Raw genomic sequence first — 25,797 nt, 5'->3', positions numbered from 1 at the left:
CTGCCATGATTTGCCTTTCCAAAATGCAGCACCTCACGTTTATCTAAATTAAACTCCATCTGATCGGGGTCCCGTTGTACTCTGAAGTAACCTTCTTTGCTGTCCACTACACCACCAATTTCAGTGTCATCTGCAAACTTACTAACCATATGTTCTATGTTTACATCCAAATCCTTTACGTAAATGATAAATGCAGTGGACCCAGCATCGATCTTTGTGGCACACTGTTGATCACAGGCCTCCAGCCTGAAAAGCAACCCTCTATCACCATCCCTGTCTTCTATCTTTTGAGTCGGTTCTGTATCCAAATGGCTATCTCCCTCTGTGTTCCATGTGATCTAACCTTGCTAACCAGTCTACCATGCAAAACCTTGTCGAACACCTTACTGAAGTCCATATCGATCACGTCCACCACTCTGTCTGTGTATTCTCCACAGGAATCATTCCAACTTCTATTAACCTTTCAAAACTTTTCAAAATTCCAGGGTTTTGTCCTGTATTTTAGATATTGGAGATTTTTGCTTAATCCTACAATTGGTGTTAGGTTCACTGCTGTTTGTCGTTGATGATTCGGATGCAAAATAAGGTTAGTAACTTTGTGGATGACACCAAAATTAGTGGTAGAGTGAAGAAGGCTTTCTGAATGTACAATGGGATCTTGACTGGCTGGGCTGGTGGGTCTAGAAATGGCAGATGGAGTTTAATCCAGATAAATGTGAGGTGTTGCATTTTGGTAAGACAAACCAGACCATAATTAATGGTAGAGCAATGGGGATAGTTGTCAAACAGAGACCTAGGGGTGCAGGTACGTAATTTCTTGAAAGTGGTGTCACAGGTAGAGAAGGTGGTGAAGAACGTGTTTGTCTTCCATTGGTCAGAACATTTAATACAGGGATGTCATGTTGTTACGGCTGCATAATACATTGGTAAGGCCACATCTGCAGTACTACGTACAATTCTAGTCACTCTGCTGTAGGAAAGATGTTAGGCTGGAAAGGGTGCAAAAAAAATTACAAGGATGTTGCTGAAACTAGAAGGCTTGACTTATCAAGAGAGGCTAAATAACCTGGGACTGTTTTCCTTGGCATATAGGAGACTGAGGGGTGACCTTTATAAAAGTTTATAAAATCATGAGGGGCCTAGATAAGGTAAATAGACAGTCTTTTTCCCAGGGTCGGGGTGTCCAAAACTAGAGGGCCTAGGTTAAGATAAGGGGGAATATTTAAAAGAGACCCGAAGGTCAAATTTTTCAAGCAGAGGTGATGCGTATGTGGAACGAGCTGCCAAAGGAAATGGTAGAGGTGGGTACAATTAGATTTAAAGTACCTTTTAGACAGGTAGATAGAAAAAGTTTTGACTGAAAAGAGCCAAATGCAAGCAAAATGGGACTGGTTCAATTCAGGAATCCTCGGCGGCATGGATGAGTTGAGCCAAAAGGCCTATTTCCATGTGTAACTGTATGATTCTATCTCATTGAAACATACAGGATTCTTAAGTGGCTTAACAGGGTAAATCCTCTCTTGGGAGAGTCTAGAACAAGATGACAGTGATAAGGGGGTATCCATTTAAGACTGAGATGAGGACTAATTTCTTCTGAGTGTTAAGAGTCTTTGGAATTCCTTGCCACAGAGGGCCGTGGGGCAGAGTATTGTATATATTTAAGATGTAGATAGATTCTTGACCAACCGGGGAATCAGGTGTTAAGGGGAAAGGATGGATGATCAGCCATGACCCTATTGAATGGTGAGCTGGCTCAGGGCTGAATGGCATTCTCCTGTGACTATTTCTTATGGTCTTATGTTCTCCAAACTCTAAGATTACTGTTACTCTAGACTAGTTTTAGATGGCCAGCATCCTTTATTTTGAGCGTCATTCATTTTTTCCTTTTCTATTTGTCTCTACAGATCTATATAGATCTTGTTTCCGCAATGTACCACACCTTATGAAAACCTACCTTCAAATAGAGTAACCATATGCTACAGTAACATGAATGTGAATAGGGATGTGAGCAGTTTTTTAACAAACAATGCATGGAAGACTTTAGTAGATTACATGTAAATAATGGGTTTATTAAAATAGTTTTCAGAGGAAGAAATGCAGTAGTACATTAGACTCTAGAAATAGGTCAATGAGAAAGAGCGAGTACATTAAATTTATGGACGTGGCCCGCAATGGTCCAAAAGATGGCTCACCATTTTATTAAGAAAATCGAAAAATTGGATAATAAATGCTGACATTACCAGAGATGCTTCTATCCCATGAACAATGAATAAAAGTGAAGGCTGTTGAAAGGATGCAGAGATGATTAACCAGGTCTGAGAGATTTTGATTATGTGGAGAGACAAGAGAAGCTAAGATTGTTCTTGGAGCAAAATTATTTGGGTGAATTTCATGATTGGTTGAAAATAATGAAAATTTATTATGGATTAAATAAGGAGAAATCATTTTCTTTAGTGGATAGTATTTTCATTTCAAATTGCAGTCTTCACAGTTATAAATCATTCAACATTATTGTCTAACATTTTAAATCAGAAGAATGTTATATCTATAAACTGACTTTCATTGTCTTCAATTAATTGTAGGGTATTCAAAGGAAACGTTCACCAGAAGTACAGAGTGTCATTGTCCGTCGCCACTTCCTGGAACTAACCCAAAGTTTCATTATTCCCCTGGTGAGCAGTTTGTTCCCCTTTGAGATGTACAGTGATAGAAAAGTTCTTCGGGTTTATTCAAGTCTTTTTAACTGTATTTTCTGAACTTAGGTTACAAAAATATCATCTGTACTATTCATAGCCTAACAAAGAACAGGCTTAATACACAGGAGTGAGGTATGCCAGTGCTAGTAATCTGGTATGAAAAGACAAAATGCTGAAAATGCTCAGCAGGAATAGCAGTATTTTGAAGAGCAAAGCAGACCCAATATTTCATGTCAGTTACCCCTCGTCAGAAACTGGAAGCTGAAGCAGGGCAGCAAAGGGGGCTGGTGTCGGGAGAAAATTTTAAAAGAAACTCTGATTTGGGGTAAGATATTTACACTGTAGCATAGTGCATTTATTTGTTTCTTTGTTGCTCTAATGTTTTCTTAGTGCAATGCAAAATCGGATCCCTTTAGTCATTTGATCACTCCTACCTTTCAACCTATTATATAGATAGTAGGAACTGCAGATGCTGGAGAATCTGAGATAACAAGGTGTCGAGCTGGATGAACACAGCAGGCCGAGCAGGAAAGCTGATGTTTCGGGCTTAGACCCTTCTTCAGAAAAGGGGTTCTGAAATAGATAGGGACAGTGAGGGAGGCGGATGGGGGGGTTCAGGAAGGGGGTTCTGAAATAGATAGGGACAGTGAGGGAGGCGGATGGAAGATGGATAAAGGAGAAGATAGGTGGAGAGGAGACACAAGTCAAAGAGGTGTGAGTGGAGCCAGTAAAGGTGAGCGTAGGTGGGGAGTTAGGGAGGGGATAGGTCAGCCCAGGGAGGATGGACAGGTCAAGTGGGCGGTATGAGGTTAGTAGGTGGGAGGAAGGACAGGTTAGGGAGGTGGAGACAAGCTAGGCTGGTTTTGAGATGCGGTCGGGGGAGGGGAGATTTTGAAGCTTGTGAAATCGACATTGATACCCTAGGGCTGCAGGGTTCCCAAGCGGAATATGAGGTGCTGTTCCTGCACCCTTCAGGTGGCATCTTGGTAGCAGTGCAGGAGGCCCACGATAGACATGTTGTTTGAGGAATGAGACAGGGAGTTGAAATGGTTCGTGACTGGAAGATGCAGTAGTTTAGTGTGAACCTAGCGTAGATGTTCTGCAAAGCGGCCCCTAAGCCTCCACTTAGTTTCCCTGATGTAGAGGAGGCCGCAACGGGAACAGCGGATACCGTATGCTAGATTAGCAGATGTGGAGGTGAACATCTGCTGGATGTGGAAAGTCTTCTTGGGACCTGGGATGGGGGTGAGCGGGGAGGTATAGGGCAGGAGTAGCACTTCCTGCAGTTACAAGGAAAAGTGCTGGGTGTGGTGGGGCTGGAGGGGAGTGTGGAGCGAACAAGGGAGTCTCAGAGTGGCCCCTCCGGAAGGCAGATAAGGATGAGGAGGGAGAAATGTCTTTATTGGTGGGGTCTGATTGCAGGTGGCGGAAATGTTGGAGGATGATGCGTTGGATCCGGAGGTTGGTGGGGTGGTACGTAAGGACGAGGGCATTCTGTTTTGGTTGTTATCATATACTTTCTATTTTGTTCTTTTCTCCCAAGTTATCCCCCAATCTCCACACAAGCCCAGATCTTTTTGTCGACTTGCTTAAAAATTGTTATCTCCAAATAAGCTTACGTTTGCCAAAGGATCACTGAGCTGGATTGTGATTTGTTCTCTTTCCAAAGATGCTGATGAATATGTAACATATTTTCTTTTTTATATTAATAATGTGTGTGCAGGCTTGTACGCTGACATGGCTAATCTTTTCTCCCCACTCCAGTGTTTTGCCTTCCATAAATCATAAGAACTAGGAACAGAAGTAGGCAAATTAAGCCTCTTGAGCCTGCTCCACCATTCTGTATGATCATGGCTGATCTGATCTCCACCTCGACTGCACTATGCTCCCTATAACCCTTTGACTCATTACTAATTAAAAATCTGCCAATCTTCTCAAATTTGCTCATGACCAGTAGTCACCACACTCTGGGTTAGTGAATTCTACCGGTGCATGATCCTGTGATTAGGTAATTCCTTCTCATCTCTGATTTAAATTTGCTACCCCTTAATTGTAAAATTATGATCTCTGTTTTGAAGTGATAATGGGAACTGCAGATGCTGGAGAATCCAAGATAACAAAGTGTGGAGCTGGATGAACACAGCAGGCCAAGCAGCATCTCAGGAGCACAAAAGCTGATGTTTCGGGCCTAGATGAAGGGTCTTGGCCCGAAACGTCAGCTTTTGTGCTCCTGAGATGCTGCTTGGCCTGCTGTGTTCATCCAGCTCCACATTTTGATCTCTGTTTTGAGATGTTTCTCTTTGTGGAACAATCCTTTCCGTATTTTGTCAATGCCCTTTCACATCTTACATACTTGAATTGGATCTCCTCTCAACAACTCCAAATAGTATAGGTATAAACAGCTCAATGTTGCTTCTAAGACAAATCTCTTACCTCTAGAATCAATCTAGTGAACCTCCTCTGAATTGCCTCCAATGCAATGACATCTCCCCACAGGAAAGGGGACCAAAATTGTACGCATCACTCCAGGTGCAGTATCACCTGATGCTTTGTACATTTGCAGCAAAGCATCCCTACTTTTACACTCTATTCCTTTTGCAATAAATGCCAAAATTCCATTTTCCTTCCTTATTATTTATTGTACCTGCATACTAGCCTTCTCCAGTTCATGCATGGGGTCACCTAGATCCCTTTGCACCAAACACTCTGAAGTTTCTCTTGATTTAGAAAATAAATTGCTTTTGTAGTCTTCAGCCCAACATAGATAACCTCACACTTTACCCACATTTAAACTCCATGTGCCACATTTTGGCTCATTCATATCCATTTGTAACTTTATTTCTTCTTCGCATTTTACCTACTCACCAATTTTGTTATCTGCACGTTGGCTCTAGTACTTTCTGTCCCTGCATTCAAGTCATTCTATTAGATTGTAGATAGATGGATCCACAGACTAAACTATGTTGTCCTACCAGGTACATTTTGCCAATGAGAAAAAGACTCATTGTTGTTTTCTGTTGGTTAGCGAATTTTCTATCTAAGCTAATAAATTACCTCAACCCTATGTGATGTTATTCTTATGTATTAAACTTTTATGTGGCACCTTATCAAATGCCTTCTGGAAGTTCAGATATACTACATCTACAGGTTCCCCGTTATCAATGTAATATTGCTTTCATGGTTCCCAAAGCACCCTGGGTGTCAGCACAGCCCACAGCAAAGTACATTGGAATCTTTTATGGTGTGATCACTGGTTTGCCACTGTTTTTAAGCCATGTAAAAAATGGGAGCTTTTGAAGGAGATTTCATGTTAAGTGTGTAGGCAATGGCTTAAACTATACATAATTACCTTTCTTTTGCCTCAGGAGAGATATGTTGCTAGTCTAATGCCACTTCAGAGAAACGTCACTGCATGGAAGGTAAAACCTGAGTATTCTGATACATTCTGCTTCAAATTTATTGACTTGTAATTTATTGTCCTGCTGTTATTTCAAATTCCAAATTGTCTTGATGACTCTGCTGGTGAGCCACCTTCTTGACCTGCTGTAGTTCATATACTGTCAAGTAGAGTTCCAGAATTTTGACTGAAGAATGATAGTATAAAATGGATAGTAAGAATTTCTACCCGTTCTTAAGTTTTAATAGTAAGTGAAGTGAGTATTGGTTCTCTCGAGAGTGAGAATAGGAAGTAAGTAGATACTAAGGAAATAGTAGATGTAGTGAGCGTGTATTTTGCTTCTGTCTTTATAGAGAATACGAAAAAATTCCAGGAGTAGTTATAAATCAGGACATGGAAAGCGGAGAGAAACTTGATGAAATTATAGTCATAGGGAAGTGATAAGAAGCAAAATGAAGGAGCTTCTGAACCTGGAGTGAAAGCATGATTCCCACATTTGCAGTGAGCCCAAGATAGTTCAGAAAGTATGGCATGACAAAGGCATAATCTGTATCTGCCTGCAACTTCATTATTTTGTTCATTATTATGAACAAAAATTTGGTGAATGGAGTATAATGTGGAAAAAGATAAGTGTGGAGCTGGAGGAACACAAATCTGAAGGGCCCCAACCCGAAACATCAACATTCTCCTTCTCTGCTGCCTGGCCTGCTGTGTTCCTCCAGCTTCACACTGTGTTAACTCTGATCCACCATCTGCAGTTCTTATTATCTCAATGTGGAAAGAACAGTGCATTACTTAAGTAGTGAGTAACTGTAAAATTCTGAAGTGCAGAGGAATTTGGGTGTTCTGGTGTATAAGTCACAAAAAAGTAAATAGACAGCTACAGTGTGTAATCAAGAAATGTTTTGGGATGCTATTCTTTATTATTGGAGAAATTGAACATGAACGGAAGGATCTTATGCTTGAGTTATACAGGACTTCGGTGAGACTGCAACTTTGTGTGCAGTTTTGGCCTCCTTCTTTAAAGAAGGATGCATTGGAGGTATTTCAGAGGAGGTTTACTACCTGGAATGGACAGATGTGCTATGAAGATAGGTTGGACAATTTGGGCTTGTTTCTACTAGAGTTTAAAAGAGTGGAGAGAAACTTGGTTTGGCTGAACTGGAAAGGATGCTTCCTCAGGTGGGTCAGTCCAGACCCAAAGGACACTTTTTAAAGTTAGGGGTTATCCTTTTCAGAACAGAAGTAAGGATTTTTTTCCCTTTTTTTTGAGGGGTTCTATGACTTTGGGGCTTTTTCTTGGAAGGAGATGAAGATGGAGTCATTGAATATCTTTTCTTAAGACAGAGGAAGATCAGTTTCTCATTTGATGGTGGAATCCAAGGTTATTGGAGGCAGATAGGAATATGGAATTAGAAACGAAAGCAGATTTGCCATTATCTTCCCCCCCCACACCCTCTCCCATGGTTCCCCTTGCATGAGTTCTCTCCCCACCCCGCCGCATGCAGTCTGTGTCACTCTTGCTTGTTCATGCACTGTCTTCTCCATCCCATCTGCCCTACCCAAAATAACCTCTGTCTGTCCCTTAGTGTCACCTCTTTTGTACTCTGTCTCTACAATGCACCCTGATTGCTTTGCTTTGCTTTGTTTTGTTATTCAGATAGAAGAATCATTGGAAAAATCAATATTTAATGCACGCCCCTACTGTTAACAACCTTCTATGTCAAACTTAATTAAATCTCTTTGGGAAATCCATACAAATACATACTCCCACATCTGTGTTAGCTATCCTCTCAAAATATTTAATGTGGCTTGTTCAGCATGATTGACCCTTTTTACAATATATTCTGGTTGTTACTGATCAACTCTTGTTTCTCCAGATGCTTGGCCACACTTTCCCTAATGCAATGTTAAAAAATACCACTGTTGATATAGCCTGCATGTGAGAGATGGGTATTCATTCATTCATTTGTCTTTCGATGATGTGCTACCGCATCTGGTATTCTTCAGTTAGTGGACTGAGATGAAAGTTGAAAGCTTCATGTTCTCTATTGGAGGAATGTATGATGAAACCTCTTAGAGTGGCTCACATTGGGAGCCTGCACTTGTGATTTGGGAACAAACAATAAGATTCTGCCACGAATTCAGAAGACTTTTGCATGCATAATGGAAAGATGATTCCTTCATTCTTATTACCTTCTTCTACAGAACCCACCACAGATCCACCCATTTATCAAAGAAGAATTTATGAAGACACTGGAATATGCTGGACCACAACTGACCTCTGTGCAAAAAGGAGATTGGGTGGGATTATACAGGTAGAGAATGTCAGTATATTTATTTACAAATTTGACCACAAGTATGGGGAGCTATCAAGCATTGAAGCCTTTTTTAGTTTGGTGTAGAGGAATCACCTTTGGCTTTCATCATATCAGTGGCTTTCAAAACATTCATGTATGGTCTTTGTCAGAAACTATGAGCTGGAAGTGAAGATGGTTGGACCCCATAACTAGCAGCATTAACCAAAGGTGCCAATTTCCTTACAGCATTCCTAGTATTGACTATTTTGGTGAAAGCAGATGCAGAGCCAGAAGGGCTACCAGTGCCCCATGAGATAGGCAAACAATTATTCTTACTAAGGTTCTTGCTGAGCACACTGAAAAGTGGCCAACTGTGATTTTCCAGTCAACCTGCAGTTCCCTAATGAAAGAGGTTGGAAGTTTACAGTTTAATTGCTTAGCTGTAGCCACGCAGCGGAGGTCAGCATACCTGGCAGGCATTGAAGCCCTCCTTGTCTGAATCCAGATGCAACAGAGTCTCCCTGTGAAGGGATTCGTCCATACACACACGTGCAAGTGCGCACACACATTTCCCCCTTCTATCTCCATGCAAAATAAGGGGGTCCTTTCCATGAAAATACCAGGCTGGTGACCCTTTCCACCCAGGGATAAGTTCAGAAACTAGAAACGGGCCCAATTCTTGGCTGTCCCCAACTTGAAAATACAGCCTTCTTTATAGCTCCTGATCCCAATCCCTTTCCCAATTGCTATCTGAAGTTCAATCAAATTGTGTATAACATTGGTGTTCTATTCTGCTTCACACGGAATAGAAATCCCACTTAATTCACAACCAAGTCAGACTACTTGTACCTCTGCAGCTTTGCTCCCACGTTATTCCTGCTGTTGTTGAAACCATGATCCACATTTTCGTCTCTGACCTTGGATTTAAACGGGCATTCTGAGCCCTATCTTGTGCCAACTCCAACTCAACTGGAAGTAAGCAACAAGTAATTTATCTCTCAAAGTATTGCCTTCGTCCTGAGCATTGCCAGATCATACTTTAGCAAAATTTCAAAATTTGAACCTTGTATTTTGTTCCTTCAATGGCTGTATCACTCACTACCTTCTGCAACTTTTCTTAGATTGTTCCAAACATTAATTTACTCTACATTGTCCACAGCTTCCCTAGCTCTAAAATTTCATCTGTCTTTTGTTTGGATGATTATCCTTTTACAGTCTGTATACCCAAATCCAGATCACTAATACAAATATATATTAAATATAAATCTGAAAAGAAGAGTTCACCAGTGTCATGTGCTTTCTGTCCCTTAGCCAGTTTCACATTCATTCTGTCAGTGTCCCTTAATTTCATGTGTTTGGATGCTGGTAAAGAATTTAATAATGTGGAACCCCAAGCAATGCCTTTTGAATACCCATTAACACGACATCAAACATCCTACATCAAGCTTCTCCACTCCCTCACCAAAAATCTCACTGTTAGTCAAACATTTTTTGTCTTCATTATTTCTGTGCTGGCTGTAATTTGCAAATTTATATTTTACCAAATGACAATGTTGCTTTATATAATCTGGGAGCTTCCCTGGTGTGACTTGAAGAATGACGTTATCATCCAGTTGCAGATCCTAACCCTATACGGCATTTGGAGGATCTGCAGCTAGAATCGTACTAGCATTCCTGACAGTGGCTAGTTGAGTAATTACCATTGATTGTCATCCAGTGATGAGGGGATTGGGGAGGCTGGGTTTGGTTTTCCACAATTTAACTTGGTCAAAGAACTGGCAGCTTTGTAGTCTTGGTAGTACCACAGATGCTCATATGGTACAGCCATGAGAATGACCATTTCAGCCAGGGCTCCCTCTTGAGACGCTCTGGTTGCTATGATTCCACCAATCACCCCCACACTTGAAAAGTGTATCTTGCACTGTGGGGAAGGTGCTGCTCAACCACTGGCAAAATGCAGGGAAACTGAGAAAAGGACGGTAAGTTGTCCTTTTTTAATTACTTACATTGGCGACCAGCCAGGTTGGTGGTGGCTGAGCTGTTGTCATTGCCACTGCCATTGCTGGAAAATGACCCTGTGGCAAACATATGTTAAGAAGCCTGTCTGTCATGGCTTCAATACTTTTGACCAGCCCCCTCCAACTTGTCACTTGAGAGTTACCAAAGTCTTATCCACTGTCTGGAAAGGTTTACCCATCAGAAAAATTAAACTGATTCTACTTTAGACAGATTTATTCTCCTCCCCTTTTTTATGGGAGCTGTGGTATTTGCACTCTCTAATTCTCTGGCACTGGTTTCAAATGTAATTAGGATTTGAAGATTATAGCCAGATTCTTCACAATTTCCACCCTCAATTCCCTGAATTTCCCTGGACCATTGGTGGCTGAGGGGTGACCTTTAGAAAGTCAAAATGGACCTGTATAGGGTCAGTAGCCAAAGTCTTTTCCCCAGGGTGGGGGAGTCAAAAACTAGAGGGCATAGGTTTAAGGTGAGAGGGGAAGGTTTTAAAAAGGATCTAAGGGGCATCCTTCTCATGCAGAGGGTGATGCATGTATGGAATGAACTGCCAGAGGAAGTGGTGGAGGCTAGTACAATTACAGCATTTAAAAAGCATCTGGATGGTTACATGAATAGGAAAAGTTCAGTGGAATAAGGGCCACATGCTGGCAAATGAGACTTGATTAAGTTAGCATATCTGGTCAGCATGGATAAGTTGGACCGAAGGGTCTATTCCCATGTTGTACAGCTCTGCTGATTCTGGAAGCCTAGGATTTATGACTTCAGGACTGGGTGAAGTTTTGTATTTTATATGCTGCCAACATTTTCAAGTTCCTCCTTTTTAATTTGAACTTCTTATCCAATTTCTCTACGAGATTTGGAAACCATCCTCTTACACAATGCCTTATGCATAATACTCATTATTATCTCCAACAGCTATACCCTTCACAGGAAAACCTTCTTTTTGGTTCACTGAATCTGCAGCAATCTTTTTGTTAGGCCTACTGCCCAGTTCTTTACCCATATCACTAATCTATCTTTTCCTATTGACTCCTTATTTAGTCCCACAATTTTTTGGACTACCCTGTACATGTTGTCAAAGACCTTTTTCAGTTCCTTTTATATGTGGTTTTCTAACTACAATCAAATAGTCATTTCCTTTTTATTTCCTTTCTCAGTTCCTGTCCGTAAAGTCTATATTTGGTTTGGTTCTCTACTGTACAATGAGCTTACTCAAATGTTTTTAATTTTGAGGTATTATTGTACTAGGTTACTGGTCTGAGCAGAATTTGTTTTTTAAATTGACAGACGTTTTTTTAAATCTCCTAACTTTGATGGCTGGTTTCGTATGAGATACCAGGAGATGTGTAAGAAGCTGGAGATACTTCACCTTGAGGTGTTGTGTGAGGCAGTAAGTATATAGCCCATTGTTGAAGCTTTGGATATTTCGAAATAGGTTTGGGTGAAAAATCGCTGTTCAAGCCGACTCTACCATGTGTCTACTGTAGCAACAACTTGCATCAATATAGTATCTTGAACCTAGATGTCAGACAGCCATTTACAGAGGGGCAGGGGAGAAAATAAACTTGATATAGAAGGAGAAAGACAAGTTGAATTGATTAATTTTGAGAAGGCTTTTTAAAAATGGAGACAAAGCTGCTGATGGCATTTCTAGATAATAAGGCCAAGGGTATTGAAAGTGTTAAGACTGATGGGTAAATGATGACAGGAGAAACAAAGGAATATCATACTAGAAAAACTTGAAGTAGGATTGAACTAGACTGTGATTAGATTTAAAACTTTAGTCAAGGATTTTAAATGTAATACATTGGTGGACTGGGTGGGGTGTGGAAGCAGTGATGACTAACTGAAGTCTCCTGGAGTTTTGGGTGCTCTATCTCCACTTGTCACTTACTCCTTTTCCCCACCACCCACTCCACTTTCTACATAGAAACCGAGTTTTTCCCACCTACCATCAATTGTGAGAAAAGTCACTGGACACGGAATGTTAACTCTGATATCTCAGATTTATGTTGTTTGTTTGAATTCAATGACAAACACTCATTTAAAAAGTAGTTGTCTATCATTAAGGATGGTGAGATTCAAAAACCTTGAATGACAAGAAAAATTGAGAACTTAATCAAAAACAAAAACGAGGCACACATTAGCTTTAGGAAATTGAAGACAGACAGAGCCCTTGAAGAATAGAAAGATAGCAGTAAAGACCTCCAACATGGAATTAAGAGGGCTAACAGGGATCACAAAATGTCTTTGGCAAACAGAATTAAGGTAAATTCCAAGGCATTTTATACATATAAACAACAAAAGGGAGCTAGGGAAAGGGTAGGTCCATTCAAGGACAAAGGAGGGAATTTATGCATGGAGCCAGAGGAATATTTTGCATTGGTATCCACAAAGGAGAAGGACATGTCGGATGGTGAGTTTCAGGATTGAAATGTTTATGTTCAAGGGCTTATCAGCGTTTTTAAAAAAAAAAGTGATGTTGGGTATTTTGAAAAGCAATAAGATTTGCATGTCCCCAGGATTTGATGGCATCTATCCCAGAATGTTGAGGGAATCAGGTAGAGAAATTGCTGGGGCCTTGTACAAAATCTTTGTAATCTCTTTTTAGTCCAAGAGAGGTCCCAGAGGACTGGAGAATAGACAACATTGTTCTTTTGTTTAAGAAGGGTAATAGGGATAATGTGGAAATTATAGGCCTGTGAGTCTTTTGTCAGTGGTAGGGAAATTATTGGAGAAGATTCTTAGGGATTAGATTTACTCCTGTTTGGAAAAATATGGACTTAGGCAGCATGGCTTTGTATGAGAAGGTCATGTCTCACAAACTTGATTGAGTTTTTTTGACAAATAGCTGATGCGGACAGTTCTATGTGAACTTTAGCAAGGCCTTTGACAAGATGTCTCCTGTCAGGCTGATACAGAGGTGAAGTCATATCGAATCTGTGGTGAGCTGGGAGATGGATATAGAACTGATTAGTCACTGAAGACAATAGCAGTGGAAAGGTATTTTTCCGACTGGAGCCAGTGCAAGTGTGAGGTGATGCACTTTGGACGATTTAATGCAGGAGGGAGGTTGTAGTGATTGAAATCAGCTTGATCTTATTGACTATGGGTTTGATTGATTGATTGGCCCAGGTTAACCACCCCAATCAGGAAAGCTCTCGCTAACCAATATAACCAGGAGATTTAGAACTTCTTGAGTTCAGGGGACTGACTGAGTTGGCTGGCTGTCCAGTTTACTGTACAGAAGTAAACAAAGGGTGACTGGGCAATAGGATACCGGCCACTATGCAGTTATTTCAGATGGCAGCGTAAGTTTGATAAGGGAGCCAGTGTTAGTAGCCATAATTTTTTTTAATGTGCCAATAGGAGGGCTCTTCTTACTTATCTCAATCACACATTCAGGCAACCAAACTTCCAAGAAAATTTCAAAAGATATCTTTTTGGCGACAGGTTGTCTCATCCAAGTGAGTAGAGTGGCATTGCTCCCAAACAGGTGTTAAGTCTCTTATTTGTTTACATCATTTTACTGAGGCCTAGCATCTTGGTGTCAGAGGGGGAGTACAAAAAGGTACTGTATAATCTCTACAGGACAACAGGTCTGAACCATAGTGAGATATTGAAAATAGTGCATCCTCTAAATTGATCTTACTTTTAACTGATGCTGAATTCTCAAAGGGTTCATTATGATTTCCACTTTCCCAAAATGGAGAACATTTTACAAGGACTAGCCAAGGTTATCTGGATGACATACCAATAACAGGGAAGACCAATAAATGGAGAATGTGGACAAAGTTATTAAATGTTTCCCCCAGCTGGGCATGCACCTTTTGAAGGGAAAATGTGTGGTTCAGGCACCCCAAGTCACCTAATAAAAACTGAAAGAACTGTGGATGCTGTAAATCAGGAACAAAAACAAAGTTGCTGGAAAAGCTCTGCAGGTCTTGCAGCATCTGTGAAGAAGAAAACAGAGTTAACTTTTTGGGCCAATGATCCTTCCACAGAACTGAAGTCAGAACTGAGGAAAGGTCGCTGGACCCAAAAAGTTAACTGTTTTTCCTTCACAGATGCTGCCTGACCTGCTGAGCTTTTCCAGCAACTTTGTTTTTTGACCCCACGTCACCTACTTGGATTACAGAGTTGACAAAACCAGGTTACACCTGTTGGAAGATGAAGTGAGAGCGATCAAAGGAGCCTAGGCTTCCATGTATGTACTGGAGCTTAGGTATTTCCTTGGTTTAGTGAATTATTATGGAAAATTGATGCAAAACCTGGGCTATTGAAAAAGGGTCAGCCTTGAAAGTGGACATGTAGCCAAGAAATGGCCATTAGGGAAGTGAAAAGGCGGCTATCATCATCTAAGGTATTGGCTCAGTACGATCCAAAAACAAGAGGTTAGTGCTGACACATGAAGCCTCCCTGTACAGTATCAGGGTAGTGTTGGCTCACCAGTGCCCAACAGAGGAATGCCTGATAGCATATGCTTCCCAGACTTAGGCAGATGGCGAATGAAAATATGCCCAGATAGAAAGGAAGATTTGGTTGTCCTCTTTGGTGTGAGGAAGTTCCACCAGTATCTTTTCAGATGGGAATTTGTCATTGTAACAGATCACAAACCCCTGCTAGAGCTACTGAAGGAAGATGAGGCGATGCCACCCATAGCTTCCAGTAGAATTCAGCATTGAGCCCTTATTCTCAGCACATACAAGTTAGAACACATTCCAGGAAGCCATGAGCGGATACTGTACTGGCAATGCCTTTTTGGAAGAGTCCATTTTCAGTTTTAAACTTCCTGGAAACCCTCCGTCTTCCTGCTGACAATAACTGTCTATGCATGCAGAAAGATCCTAGCAAAACTGAAACCGCTAGTGGTAGTGGGGTATATAGAAGGGCCATCGCAACCAGGATTGAAACCTTACAGGACCTGGTGAGACCAGATCACTATTGGGGATGGCATATTACTATGGGGAGCAAGGGTGATTGTCCCAAGTAAAGGTCACTGTCAGATGTTGGCCAAACTGCACCAGGGGCTTCCAAGATGAAGATGCTAACAAGAAGTTGTATCTGGTAGCCAGGGTTGAATGCTGAGATAGTTGCATTGGTGGGGCAATGCACGGAGTGCCAACAAGGACAAAAATTACCACCAGCAGAGCCCTCACATTTGTGGGAATGGTGGTGTAAACCTTGGACTCAGTTGCATGTTGCCTGTGCCAGTACTTTAATAGGCTCAATGTTCATGGATATTTTGGACACCCTTTCAAAGACATTGGATGCGTGTCAAGTTCTTTTTAAATTCAGATGACAATTGAGAATCATCAACTCCCGGAAGTATTATCTCAGCCAATGGTACGTCATTTACCAGCAGGGAATTTGAATATTTCCTGATGTCAAATGGCATTCGGCACATAAGAACAGCTGCATACCATCCAACGTCCAATGGTCTAGTGGAAAGAACGGTCCAAACATTGAAGTTAGGCTTAAAGAAGTAGCCTACAGTGTCACTTGATACCAAACTGTCCTGGTTCATGTTCGAATATAGGACCATCCTGCAAACAACAACCAGGATAGGTCCAGCAGAGTTGCTGATGGGGTGAAGACTCCGCATCAGATTAAAGCTGGTATTTCCAGACCTGGATGGTGGCAGAGGGTGAAATGGCAACAGGAATGCCATTGCTGGCCGAAAGCCCCCTCTAAGTGAGAGAGACCATTTAATTTGAAATAATTAAACATCTGGAATTAAGAGTCTAATGAGGTCCATGAATCTATTGCTGATTTGTCAGAAAAACCGCTCTGGTTCCCTTTCGGGAAGGCAACTGCCATCCTTACCTGGTCTGGCCTATATGTGACTCCAGATCCACAGCAATGTGGTTGATTCTTAACCACTCTTTGGACAATAAATGCAACCTAGCCAGCGATGCCCTCATCCCATGAATGAATAAAGTTTGGTGCTGGGACCACGCAAATGGCCCTATATGGATATGAAGTGAGGTCGATGCGTGGTCAAATCTCTTGACTTATGAAGTTTGGATAGGTGATACAGTCCTGAACAAACATGCAGATCAACTGAAAGCTGTTACCTTGCAAACAGGGCAGGAACAAAACATACCCGGCCACTCAAACAGCCAGAAGGTCTGTCGGAAACCATAGGTTCTTCCACTCTCCCTAGTGTTGTGGAAACCTCAGAGTCCAAGAAGAGGAGGAAACTCGGCTGACACGCTCTGGATACGATATGGGCTGCAGACTGGCACGTGCCACCTGTATCAGAGTCTGAGCTGGAGGAACCAGATCTACAAGGGAGAAACCAAGCCTCCATCCAAGGACTTAGTCGGGGTGGGGTGACATGGTAATTGAAACTAACTGGATCTTGGTGACTAAGAGATCCTTGATTGGGGTTGTTAACCCGGGCCAATCAGGAAAACCCTGGATGGCCAATATAATTAGGAGATTTAGCATCTCTTCAGACCAGGGGACTGACTCCAAGTTGGCTGGCCATAAGTAAATAAAGGGTGACTGGCTGACAGAAATATGATCTCTGTACAGTTGTTTCAGAAGTATTGAATGAATGGCAGAACCCTTGTCATCAACACAGAGGGATCTGGGAGTACAGGTCTACAGTTCCCTGAAAGTAGCAACACCAGATAAGGCAGTCAAGAAGACATATGACATTCTTGCCTTCATTGTTTGGAGCTTAAAGTGTAAAAGTTGGCAAGTTATATTGCTGCTGTGTAGAACTTTAGTTAGGCCACATTTGCAATATAATGTAGAGGTCTGGTTGCCACACAGGAGCTTATGAAGGCTTTGGAGAGGTACAGAAATGACTTACTGGGAGGTTGCCAGATTTGTAGGGTATTAGCTGTGAGGAAATATTGGAAAAATGTGTCAGAGATAATAGGAACTGCAGATGCTGGAGAATCTGAGATAACAAAGTGTAGAGCTGGATGAACACAGCAGGCCACTTGTGCTCCCAAGATGCTGCTTGGCCTGCTGTGTTCATCCAGCTCTACACTTTGTTACCTCTTATATTGGAAAAATGTAGTTGATTTTCACTTGAATGCCAAACTTGATAGAAGTTTACAAAATTGAGATGCATGAATAGAATGGGTAGTAAGTCTTTTTCCTGAGAGGAGAATTGTCAATTACTAGGGAACATGGGGTTAAGGTAGAAGGGGGTAAGTTTAAAGGAAATGAGAGGCAATGTTTTTACACAGTAAATACTTGAATGGGCTGCTAGAGGAAGTGGTGGAGGTGAGTAAAACAGCAACATTTTAAGACTTTCTTGACAGATATATGTGCAGGGAGTAGAGGTCTACAGACTGCATTTTGCTTTTCAGTTTAGTAAGTCATTGTAGACTTGGTGGACCAAAGGGCCTGTTTTTGTTCTGTACCCTGCTTTGCTTTTATTTTTGTTTTGCACAGAATGTTCAGTTAAAAATTTAATGCGCGGCACAGATCCATCTTCGTTGGGCTGAATTAATATCATTTTAGCTCTGAAGAAGGGTCACTGGACTTGAAACTTCAACTCTGATTTGTCTCCATGTTGTTGCTAGACCTACTGAGTTTCTTCAGAAATTTTATTTTGTTTGATTTCCAGGATTTACAGTTATGTTTAATTTTAATTTCATTAATGTTCAGTTTTTATTCAATTAATTTGAAGTAACTATGCAGAAATGTTTTTAATGAGTGGATTGCTTGAGGGATTGATCACGCTGATTTGGAGGATATGCTGTTTTGAAAGATTGCCGCTTATGCATAATGAATGGCACAGCATTATGGTGAGGCCTAGAGAAGATTTCTAATATTGTAGCCAGTTGCCTGAGACTGCACATACGTAATGTCAAGATGTTGATCTGAGGCAAGGCAGGGGGAGAAGTGTAAGTAAACAGGAACAGGGCAAAGGGCACAAGTGGGAGCTAGATCAGCAGCTGGATAGTGTCATAGTGACAGTGAGGGAGCTCAGGAAGGCAAACCTATTTCAGTATCTGGCATCAATGGAATGGAACCCCAATAATAAATTTATGGGAAGCATTCGACAGAGTTGTCCTGATGTATTATCTCAGCAGCACTAATAGCCATGGAGTCTGAGAATCTCCAAGCATAGAAGGAAGCTGTTTGCCCATTATGCTTGTGCTGGCTCTATGGTGGAGTGAATCAAACATTTTCAAAACCTTGTATTCTCCATTTTCCAAGTATTTATCCAGGTTTATTAAAGTTGATAGTGAATTTGCTTCTACCACCTTTTTAACACATATCATTCCTGATTTATAACAGCCAGCTCTCTAAGAAAACAATTTTGTTCACCTCAATCCTTTATTCCCCTCCTTTTGTTTTCACCAGTTATCTTAAGTCCATATCAACTAGTTGTTGACCATCCTGCCGGGCAGAAAGTTTTCTTTTTAAACAAAAACTCTTCATGTGTTAAATCTGGTCTTAACTTTAAAAAGTGATAGATTCCAGCTTGTTATGTGCTGTTTTTTGCAGTTGAAGTGCCCAATCCCTAAGATTATTTTAATAGATCTCTTCTGTGCCCTCAAGGAGACCTTGACATCCTTCCTAAAGTTCAGAGATAAACATGATACACCAGCTGAGACTTAACTAGTGATTTATAAAGATTCAGAATACCATGGCTTCTTTGCTTTTGTACTCAGAACCTCAAACTATTCTTTTTTTTAAACAGGCTTCACAATTTAGTGTGCTGCAATCAAAGATTTGTGCATGGACACCTCAAGTGTCTCTGTTTCTGAACTCTCATTGATATTATATCGTTTAGTTCCTATTGTCTCTCCTCATTTGTTCTCATAAAATACATGAACTGGGAATAGAAATCTGAAATTATCAGTCTATATCCTTTTGAAGTCTGCCATCTTCATTTTTTATATTTCCAAGTTTCATGACCTTTCAAACTTTGAAATTGTGTCCTTTATACCTATGTCCACAATGTATACCAAAAAGTGCAATGATCCAGTGAATGAGCCATCAGAACACAATTCTATTGCAGTGGATCTAGGGAACTATTTATATTAAATGCTGAAACCAATTAAAAAACCTGACAAGCAGGATCTATATATTGTACTAAAAACAAACACCCGCACCTCTCAGCATCTTACAAAGCTGCTGCTGTGCAACAGATGTTTTCCTTGAGTTTCGGTGCATTTCATATTCAGTCACTAAGTAGTGAAAATCTATTTGCTGTGTACACTGACTCTGCTTATTTTCTAGGATCTGCTGATGTGGGTACAAGAAAAATCTGAAGTGGAAGTTGTGGACCTGGTTTTAAAATTGCGTGAGAAACTGGTAATATTTCCCTTTGGTTGTACATTTCTCAATGAATTGGAGTGTGTCACTATCTATAGATTGTTATCATGGTGTAAGGAAATTCATTCAAAATGTCACTTTGTTTATTTTCTACCAATTTCAGGATAGATCCATTGATTAAATATGGAGTGAAATCAGAAGGATAATGCCAAGCTTATGAATTTAAGAACTTTGAGCATATATATCCCATTTGGCCCCTCAAACTGGCTCTGCCATTCATTAAGATCATGGTTGATCTGACTGTAACCTCAAATCCACATTCCCAACTGTCCCTGATAACCTTTCAACCACTTGCTTCACAGGAATCTATATACCACTGCCTAAAAATATTTAAGGAACCTGCTTGTACTTGTCAGAAAGAGAGCTCCGCAGACTTGGGGACCCTTTGAGAGATTTTTTTCTAATTCTTGTTTTAAATGGACATCACTGATTTTTAAATGTGTCCCCTAATTCTGGTCCTTTGCACAAGTGGAAATACCCTTCAGCATCCACCCTCATGATCTTGTATATATAAACAAGATTGCCTGTCACTGTTTTCAAAACTCAAATGAATACAGGCCCACCTTTTCAAACTTCTCCTATCCTAAGAATCAGTAAAGTGAATTTTTTTTGAACTGCTTCTAACACACTTGTATTCCCTTCTTATTCTGTGTTCCATGACCAATTCATGTTTTAATCCAAACCCGAGTGATTGTCTCTTACCCACCAGTTAAATCTGTTATCTAATTTATCAGCAGTTTACTAGACTTTGACACTGTCTTTACTGAAATGCTTTCTGTGCAGCATGCAGATGACATTTTTCTCTATTGCCAATGCTAAAGCCTTTCCATTGAAACATTACTTAGCGGTTGAATCCAAGCTAAAAGAATTTTGTCATTTGCATAAGGTTTAAACAAATAGATTCCTTTCTCATAGTTCAATACTGTCAGTCCAACTTCAAAGCGTATCCTTAAATCCTTTCTTTCTCAAGCACAAAACAAATCTTCTGAATCTATTTATACACCCCTTCTTCTCTGCTGTACCAAACAACTCCAGAGTCCTACAGTATGTTGTATGATGTCATTGGAAACAGGAAGTAGTGAAGGAACATTGATAAATGAAATGAATGAACAGAGTTATGGCAGATGACATTCAATGTACGAAAATGAGATATTCCACTTTGGACTCAAGCAAGTTAAATTACGTAGTGAAGAAGTAAGAACTATAGAAGAACAAAGACATTCAAGAGATTCAATATAAATGCCACTTAAAGCCAGTGCGCAGTATGAAAAATGGACATTTCAAGAATAGTGGGAGCAGAAAGGTGCAGGGAGTACCTGGGTCTTAGCAGTGCAAGTCCCCGCTGCAGGGGCAAGGATTTATAAGGTGTTGAGTGCCACAGTTGGAGGGGAACCAAGAGATTTGTTAGAGTGAGGAACTCTTTCATTGAGGAGGCAAGCTTTAATTTTATGGTTTATGACCCTTGTTCAGGGCACCATAGGGCAATAGTTTGTATGTATTAAATTGAATCATTTAATCACTTTTGCATCTTTTGTGAGATCACCCTTTAAACTTCAATATTCTAACAAAGATTATGTTGGTATATAAAACCTGTCTTAATTTAACTATCCAAGTCCTATTACCATTATTTTGAAATTGTACTGCACATCTCGCCACTAAGTGTTCCTTAGAGATATAGTATAAGAGGAAAATATTTGATATTAAAAAGAAAAAGTGTTGTCAAAATTAATGCAGCTAAAAGTCAACAGTTTTGCTGGACTTGATAATGTATTTATTTTAATAGACAGAACATAAATTATTGATAGATTAAATTTGATCTTACAGAATTCTGTGGAATTCTGAGACGAAGTCCCTTCTTCACATTGAGAATAACTTCCATCTTGTTATATGGCATCTTCACTGTGCTAAATGGGACTGACTTTGCACAGATCTAGCAACTCCAGACTGGGCATCTCGGTGACCTCATGGCCTGGCAAATCCCCACTCAACCATTACCATCCAGTGAGGGGATCAACCCTAGTTCTAAATGGAAAGTGCAGGAGGGCAGCCAGGAGCAGCACCAGGCATACCTGGTGATGAGGTATCAACCCAGTGAAGCCACCAGTAGGACGACTTGCACGCCAAACAGCATAAATAGCAAGTGATAGACAGGACTAGGCAATCACTTAACCAATGTATCCGATCTAAAATCTGCAGACCCGCCACATCCAGTCGTGAATGGTGATGGGCAATTAAACAGCTTGCTGGAGGAGGAAGCTCCACAAATATCCCCATCTTTAATGATGGAAGAACCCAGCACATCAGTGCAAAAGATAAGGCTGAAGCATGCGCAGCATTCTTCAGCTGGAAGTGGAGAGTGGATGATCCAACTCCGCCTCCTCCAGTGGTCCCCAGCATTACAGATACCAGTCATCTTTGGATGTGAGATCAAGAAATGATTGGAGACACTGGATACTGCAAAGGCTATGGGCCCTGACAACATCCCAGCAATAGTAATGAAGGCTTGTGCTCCAGAAATTGCCACTCCCCTAGCCAAGCTGTTCCAGTACTGTTACAGCACTGGTATCTGCCTGACAATGTGGAAAATTGCCCAAATTTGTCGTGTACATAAAAAGTAGGACAAACCCAACCCGTCAATTACCGCCCCATCAGTCTACTCTCAATCATCAGTAATGTCATGGCAGGCGTCATCAGCAGTGCTAACAAGCAGCACCTGCTCAGAAATAACCTCCATGATGCCCAGTTTGGTTTCCACCAAGGCTCGTGGCCTCATTACAATCTCTTTTTCAAGCATAGACAAAAGCACTGAATTCCAGAGGTGAACTGAGAGCAACAGCCTTTAACATCAAGACCACATTCAACACCGTGTGGCAGTACGAGCCCTAGCAGAGCTGGAATCCATGGTTATCAGGGGGCAAAATCTCCACTCGTTGGAGTCATACCTGACAGAGGAAAATGGTTGTGGTTGTTGGAGGTCAATTATCTCGGCTCCAGGATGTCTCTACAGGAGTTCCTCAGGGTAGTGTTCTCAACCCAACGATCTTCAGCTGCTTCATCAATGACTTTCCCTCCAGCATAAGAAGTGGGGATGTTAACCAATGATTGCACTATGTTCAGCACCATTCATGACTCTCAGATACTGAAGCAGTCCATGTTCAAGTGCAAACAAGATCTGGACAATATCCAGGCTTGGGCTGACAAGTGGCAAGTGACATTTACGCCACACAAATGCCAGGCTATGACCATCACCAATAAGAGACAAATGAACCATCACACCTTGATATTGAATGGTGTTGCCATCAATGAATACCCCACTATCAATATCCTGGAGGTTATCGTTGACTAGAAACTCAACTGGACTCACCACATAAACATAGTGGCTACAAGAGCAGGTCAGAAGCAAGGAATACTGCAGCAAATAACTCACGTCCTGACTCCTCAAAGCCTGTCTGCCATCTACAAGGCACAAGTCAGAAATGTGATGGAATACTTCTCGCTTGCCTGCATGAGTGCAGCCCCAATAACACCTCAGAAGCTTGATACCATCCAGGACAAAGCAGCCCGCTTGATTGACACAACATCCACAAGCATCCACTCCCTCCACCATCAACACTTGTAGTGACAGTGTGTACTATCTACAGGATGCACTGCAGAAATTCACCGCAGATCCTCAAACAATGTCTTCCAAACCCATGACCATTTCCACCTAAAAGAACAAGGGCATCACACGTATGGGAACACAAGTTCCCCTCCAAGTCACTCACCATCCTGACTTGGAAATATGTCGCCATTCCTTCACACTGTTGCTGGGTTAAATTCCTGGAATTCCCTCCCTAATGGCATTGTGGATAAATGTGCAGCAGGTGGACAGCAGTGGTTCAAGAAGGCAGCTCACCACCGCCTTCTCAAGGGCAACTAGGGATGGGCAAGAAATGTTGGCCCAGTCAGCGACCTCCACATCCCACAAATGAATAAAAAAGCTTTTCTAAACTGATGCCATGAATGGGTAGGTTGTCTTATGAGGAAAGATTGTACAGGCTAGGCTCATATCCACTGAAGTTTAGAAAAGTAAGAGGTCACTTAATTGAAACACACCATCTTTGTTTTGGAATTTTTGGAAGAGAATTTCAGATTGCACTAGTCTTCACACAAGGTAGTGATTCTTAACATCACCCTGAATGGCCAAGTTCTACTTGTCAGGTGTATGTCCCTTTTTTCTACAAGGATTATTATGGTATTTGTATATTGCATTGAATGTTTTTAAGCATCTTAAATGCCTCTTGGATCACTGTTTAATTTGTATTTCTTTTGCATGTACATAAATGTTTAGTAGACGCAACCTGTTGTCATTAATTTAAGTCTTCAAGCCCTAGTTCCATTCCTTTTTGAATTCGTACTGTACCACCTCCAAAACTAATGTATTCTAATGGAGGTACAGTGCCTCAAACTGAATTCAGTATTCCAGACAGGGGCTCTGCAGAGATCTGTGAAGATGGAAGAAGCTTATGTATTCTGGTCCTCTCTTTAAAAATAGAATGTTCTCCTGTGCTGCAGACTTTAATAATAGTCTTTTCCCGTGTGTGTGTGTGTGTGTGTGTGTAAGCACGCAAAGTGTATTAATGAATTAATGAACATTTACAATATCCATCTATAAACGTCTGTATTCTCTGATACCTGTTGAAAGCCAAACTATTTCACATTTTCAATTCCCTTTCATGTTATTTTTCATAATATAATGGGTGTTCTTTCCTGTCCAGATAAAAGCAAGGGTTCATCAGCTCTCACTTAGGGCAGACTTGCTGGAGAAACTGGAACTGTACTTGGAAACAGTAATCTGCTCCCTGCCTGATGATCTACAGGTCATGCTGCAGCAACATTGATTGGAATAGCAAGTGCCACGCAGGCAGTTCAGCCTGTCAGAAGAAATCAGAAGAAAGAAGTCGCATTGGACACCATGTTTTCTGCTGTCAGATTTTGAAATTTTCATTGTACAAAGAGCATTGCTTGCAGTGGTTAGATTGCAATAGAGTGAAAACTTCTTTCAGTAGCCAGAGTTATTTGCAAATGATGAACTGAAATGTTAATAATGTAACCTAACTTGTACACATAGTACTACTCTGTAGTTTTTAAAAGGTATCACCAGATTCAATTAAACAGTTTTAAACTCCATGTTGTTTCGACTTTGTATGTGGGATGTGGGCATCATTGTTCTTTGCCATCCCGAACTGACTTTGAGGTGATAGTGAACTTAACTGCTGCAGTGCACCTGTCGTAGATACACCCACAGTACTGGTAGGGCGTTCCAGGATTTTTTTATTCAGTGACAGTAAAGGAGTATCAATATAGTTCCAGGTCGGGATGAAGTGCTGCTTTAAAGGGAACTTGCAACTGATGTTATTCTTATATGCCTCTTGCCCTTGTTTTTCTAGGTGGTAGAGATTTCTGTTTTGGAAGATTTTATGGAAGGAAGTTTCTTGTGTTGCAGTAGTGCATTGTATATGGCACACAATGCTGTCATTCTGCATTGGTGGTACAAGGAGTAACTTTTTAAGGCAATAGATGGACTGCCAGTTAAGCAAGCTGCTTTGTCCTGACTAGTGATAAGCTTCTTGATTGTTCAAGTGGCACTCATCCAGGCATGTGGACAGTATTCCATCATACTCCTGACCACCTGTTGGAGATGGACAAACTTTGAGCAGACGTAAGTTACTGTTAAATTCCTTGCCTGTGGCCTGCTCTTATAGATGCTGTATTTGTGTTTGACCTAATTAAAGTTTTTGGTCAGTTGTAACTTTCAGGGTGCAGCTGGTGGAGGATTCACTAAGGATATGTTGTTAAATGTCAAGTGGAGATGATTAGATTTTCTCTTGTCAGAGATGGCCATTGCTTCTGGCATTTCTGTGGCATGAATGTTACTTGTCACTGCTGCATGTAACCAAGAACTGCTTCTGTATCTGAGGAGTTGCTATAGATTACTGACTGACTGCTAATTAGATTTTAATGTGAGAATGCAGTCGGTGACAAATAGCATTGCACAAACTGTAATAAGAGCTCAGTGCGATGACCTGATCTG

General features: G+C 41.0%; 1 protein-coding gene across 6 annotated transcripts in view; it reads left to right on the top strand.

Annotated features, from left to right (window-relative positions):
- Positions 1–24,891, top strand: part of dennd6b (DENN/MADD domain containing 6B) — a 100,630-nt gene extending 75,739 nt beyond the window's left edge. For 3 of the 6 annotated variants that reach the window (XM_059654540.1, XM_059654538.1, XM_059654542.1), the window contains 6 exons: positions 2,583–2,672; positions 6,062–6,115; positions 8,302–8,411; positions 11,700–11,802; positions 19,629–19,703; positions 24,482–24,891. In XM_059654540.1, the coding sequence (XP_059510523.1) occupies positions 2,583–2,672; positions 6,062–6,115; positions 8,302–8,411; positions 11,700–11,802; positions 19,629–19,703; positions 24,482–24,604 (555 nt within the window). In that variant the 3' untranslated portion in view covers positions 24,605–24,891. Of the gene's footprint in view, positions 1–2,582; positions 2,673–2,762; positions 3,022–6,061; positions 6,116–8,301; positions 8,412–11,699; positions 11,803–19,628; positions 19,704–24,481 lie in introns of those variants that run through there. The other 3 variants (XM_059654541.1, XM_059654539.1, XR_009447213.1) reach the window with 3 other exon arrangements.
- Positions 24,892–25,797: the final 906 nt, after the last annotated feature.

This window comes from Stegostoma tigrinum, chromosome 25 (genome assembly GCF_030684315.1).
Source record: "Stegostoma tigrinum isolate sSteTig4 chromosome 25, sSteTig4.hap1, whole genome shotgun sequence".
In the NCBI taxonomy this organism is placed as follows: Eukaryota; Metazoa; Chordata; class Chondrichthyes; order Orectolobiformes; family Stegostomatidae; genus Stegostoma; species Stegostoma tigrinum.
Note: the sequence above shows the minus strand (reverse complement) of the source record. Positions and strands in the feature narration are given on the sequence as shown.